At 40.4% G+C, this 3,724-nt stretch overlaps 1 protein-coding gene across 1 annotated transcript; it reads left to right on the top strand.

Moving 5' to 3' along the window:
- The first annotated feature begins 2,800 nt into the window (after positions 1 to 2,800).
- Positions 2,801 to 3,412, top strand: LOC133036263 (uncharacterized). The gene has a single exon (XM_061112794.1). The coding sequence runs from the start codon at positions 2,801 to 2,803 to the stop codon at positions 3,410 to 3,412; it is 612 nt and encodes a 203-aa protein (XP_060968777.1).
- Positions 3,413 to 3,724: the final 312 nt, after the last annotated feature.

Here is a 3,724-nt window from a genome sequence, read left to right as displayed (position 1 = left end):
CAGCGTAAGGCGAGGCCGGTCCTTCGGTTGTATCGGGTCGGATTCCTATGGCCAACACCACTTGTAAAGTTTTGTTTGATTACGGTGCAACTCATTCCTTTATTGCTAGCACAATTGTAAATCATATAAATGCACCGAGTGAATTATTTACTGTGGGGTTTGGGACCATGTTACCATCTGGGGAGGTTGTAATCTCTAGAAGTTGGCTTAGGGGTATATCTGTCAGGATAGATGGTAGAGAATTATTTGTAGACCTGATTGTATTAGATTTATTTGATTTTGATGTAATCTTGGGCATGGATTTTCTTACCAAATATGGAGCATCAATTGACTGCAAGCAAAAGAAAGTTATTTTCACACCAGAAGATGGAGAGACTTTCGAGTTCAGAGGGGTAGGAAAGAAACCTCGCACCCCTATTATTTCGGCAATGAAGGCTGGGCAACTATTGCAGCGTGGGTGCTTAGGGTATCTAGTTAATGTGGTTGATGACACCAAGAAAATTGAAAGAAAGCCGGAGGAAACACGGGTAGTTGCTGAGTTTCTTGATGTATTTCCGGAGGAGTTACCCAGGGTTACCACCACACGGAGAAATCGAATTTGTGATAGAATTAGTGCCCTGAACAGCACCAGTTTCCGCGCACCATATAGGATGGCACCATCGGAATTGAAAGAACTCAAAATACAGTTGGAAGAATTGCTTAAGTTAGGGTTTATCAGACCTAGCTACTCTCCGTGGGGCGCACCAGTTCTATTTGTTAAAAAGAAAGACGATACTATGAGAATGTGCATAGATTACCGAGAATTGAACAAGGTGACTATAAAGAATCGGTACCCACTGCCGAGGATTGACGACTTGTTTGACCAGCTTCAAGGGAAAAAGGTGTTTTCTAAGATTGATCTTCGTTCAGGGTATCATCAGCTAAGAATCAAAAATGAAGATATACCGAAGACAGCCTTCAGAACGAGATACGGGCATTATGAGTTCATGGTGATGTCATTTGGACTTACAAATGCCCCAGCAGCTTTTATGGACCTCATGAACCGAGTCTTCAAGGAATATCTGGATCAGTTTGTCATTGTATTCATAGATGATATACTGATTTATTCTAAGACAGAGGAGGAACATGAGGAGCACTTACGCTTGACCTTACAGCGACTGAGAGAACATCAATTGTATGCCAAGTACAAAAAATGTGAGTTCTGGTTGTCCGAGGTTGCATTTTTGGGCCACATTGTCACTAACGGGGGAATAAAAGTAGATCCTGCTAAGGTTGCTGCAGTGAAAGAATGGCCTAGACCAAAGACCGCCTCGCAGGTTCGAAGCTTTTGGGTTTAGCGAGGCTATTATAGAAGGTTTGTTGAGGGGTTCTCAAAGATAGCCACACCCTTAACAGAATTAACTAGGAAGAATCTAAAATTTTCCTGGTCAGACAAGTGTGAGCAAAGCTTCCAAGAGTTGAAGAATAGACTTATCTCAGCACCAATCCTCAGTTTACCAACAGAAGAGGGACAATTTGCGGTATATTGTGATGCATCTAAACAAGGGTTGGGTTGTGTTCTAATGCAAGAAGGGAAGGTAATTGCTTACGCTTCAAGGCAATTAAAAGAATACGAACAGAGATACCCGACACATGACCTAGAGTTAGCCGCAGTGGTTTTTGCACTAAAAATCTGGCGTCATTATCTCTATGGAGTGAAATGTGAAATCTACACCGATCATAAGAGTTTAAAGTACTTTTTCACCCAGAGAGAGTTAAACATGAGGCAGAGGAGATGGTTGGAGCTAGTCAAAGACTACGACTGCGAGATAATGTACCATCCCGGTAAAGCCAATGTGGTAGCGGATGCACTCACCGTAGAGGTCCTGGACTAGTTTCCACTTTACAAGGAGTATCAAGGGAATTAGTGGAAGACATGGAACGAGCTGGTATAGAGTTTATTACAGGGCAACTTGCAAAGGTCACACTTCAATCCACTTTGTTAGAAAGAATTAAGGAGGGGCAGACGACAGATCAAAAGCTCAGTGAACTAAAGCAAGAAATTTTGAATAGTAACGCCAAAGATTATGAAATATCAGACACGGGATTAATTCGGTTCAAGGGACGAATTTATGTGCCCGATAATGATGAGCTCAAGAAGGGGATATTGGTAGAAGCTCATACTACACCTTATTCAGTTCATCCCGGGACCACTAAAATGTACCATGACCTAAAAGCATTGTATTGGTGGCCTGGTATGAAAAAGGATGTAGTTGAATTTGTGGCCAAATGCTTAACATGTCAACAAGTTAAAGCAGAGCATCAAAGACCAGCGGGATTATTACAACCACTGAAGCTCCCTGAATGGAAGTGGGAAGAGATTTCCATGGATTTTGTGACTGGGTTACCTAAGACTACAAAGCAACATGACGCCATTTGGGTAGTCGTCGATAGGTATACAAAATCTGCCCATTTTCTACCAGTACGCATGACTTACTCCATGGACCATTTTGCTGAACTTTATGTGAATGAGATTGTGAGATTACATGGGGCACCGTATTCTATTGTTTGTGATCGAGATGCTCGGTTCACTTCATCTTTTTGGGAAAGCTTACAGAGAGCAATGGGAACTCGATTGAAGTTCAAGATCGCATATCATCCGAGAGACGGATGGTCGATCGAGAGAACAAATCAGATCTTGGAAGATATGTTGAGGGCATGTGTGATAGATTTCCAAGGATCATGGAGCAAATACCTGCCTTTGATTGAATTTTCTTACAACAACAGCTATCAGTCTACTATCGGGGTAGCACCCTATGAGATGTTGTATGGAAGAAAATGCAGGTCTCCACTGCATTGGGATGAGTTGGGAGAGAACAAACTCCTAGGGCCAGATGCAGTTCAGCACACCAACGAAGCTATTCAGAAGATCAGGGCTAGAATGATCACAGCTCAGAGCAGACAGAAATCTTACGCAGACCTGAAGCGGAGGGACATTGAGTTCGGAGTGGGTGATCATGTGTTTCTTCGAGTGACACCACGAAAAGGACTCTCAGTAAAGAGATTTGGTAAGAGAGGGAAACTAAGTCCTAGATATGTTGGTCCATTTCAGATATTGGATAGAGTGGGCAGTGTAGCTTATAGAATAGCTTTACCGCCATCTTTATCTGGGGTGCACAATGTATTTCATGTATCTCAAGTCCGGAAATATGTGTCAGACCCATCGTATGTTTTGAGCTATGAAACACTGGGTTTGCAGGAAGATTTGTCCTACAATGAACGTCCGGTAAAGATTCTTGATCAAAAGGATAGGATTTTGAGAAATAAGACAATTACCTTGGTGAAAGTCCTATGGAAAAACAGCGTGGTTGAGGAAGCTACTTGGGAGCTAGAGTCTGATATGCGAGAACAATATCCAGAATTATTTGAGTAAAATTTCGGGACGAAATTTTCTTTTAGAGGGGGATAATTGTAATATCCGCTAACTCCGAAAGGGTATTTTTGTAATTTTATTTAGCTGAGAGTATTTTTTTTTTATTTTACATATTTATGGATTTAAATATGTATGGGATTATTTTTATGATGATATAATATTTGATTTTATTGGCATGTGCATAATGCCTAATAGATACTTATGTCTGGATATTGTTATATGGGTATATTATTATTATTATTATTATTATTATTATTATTATATTATACGTAGTATTATTATTATTATTATTATTATTATTATTATTATTAT

This window comes from Cannabis sativa, chromosome 3, assembly GCF_029168945.1.
Source record: "Cannabis sativa cultivar Pink pepper isolate KNU-18-1 chromosome 3, ASM2916894v1, whole genome shotgun sequence".
In the NCBI taxonomy this organism is placed as follows: Eukaryota; Viridiplantae; Streptophyta; class Magnoliopsida; order Rosales; family Cannabaceae; genus Cannabis; species Cannabis sativa.
Note: the sequence above shows the minus strand (reverse complement) of the source record. Positions and strands in the feature narration are given on the sequence as shown.

Coding starts and splice junctions, on each gene's coding strand:
- LOC133036263 (XM_061112794.1), top strand. CDS start 2,801: ATGTTGTATGGAAGAAAATGCAGGTCTCCACTGCATTGGGATGAGTTG.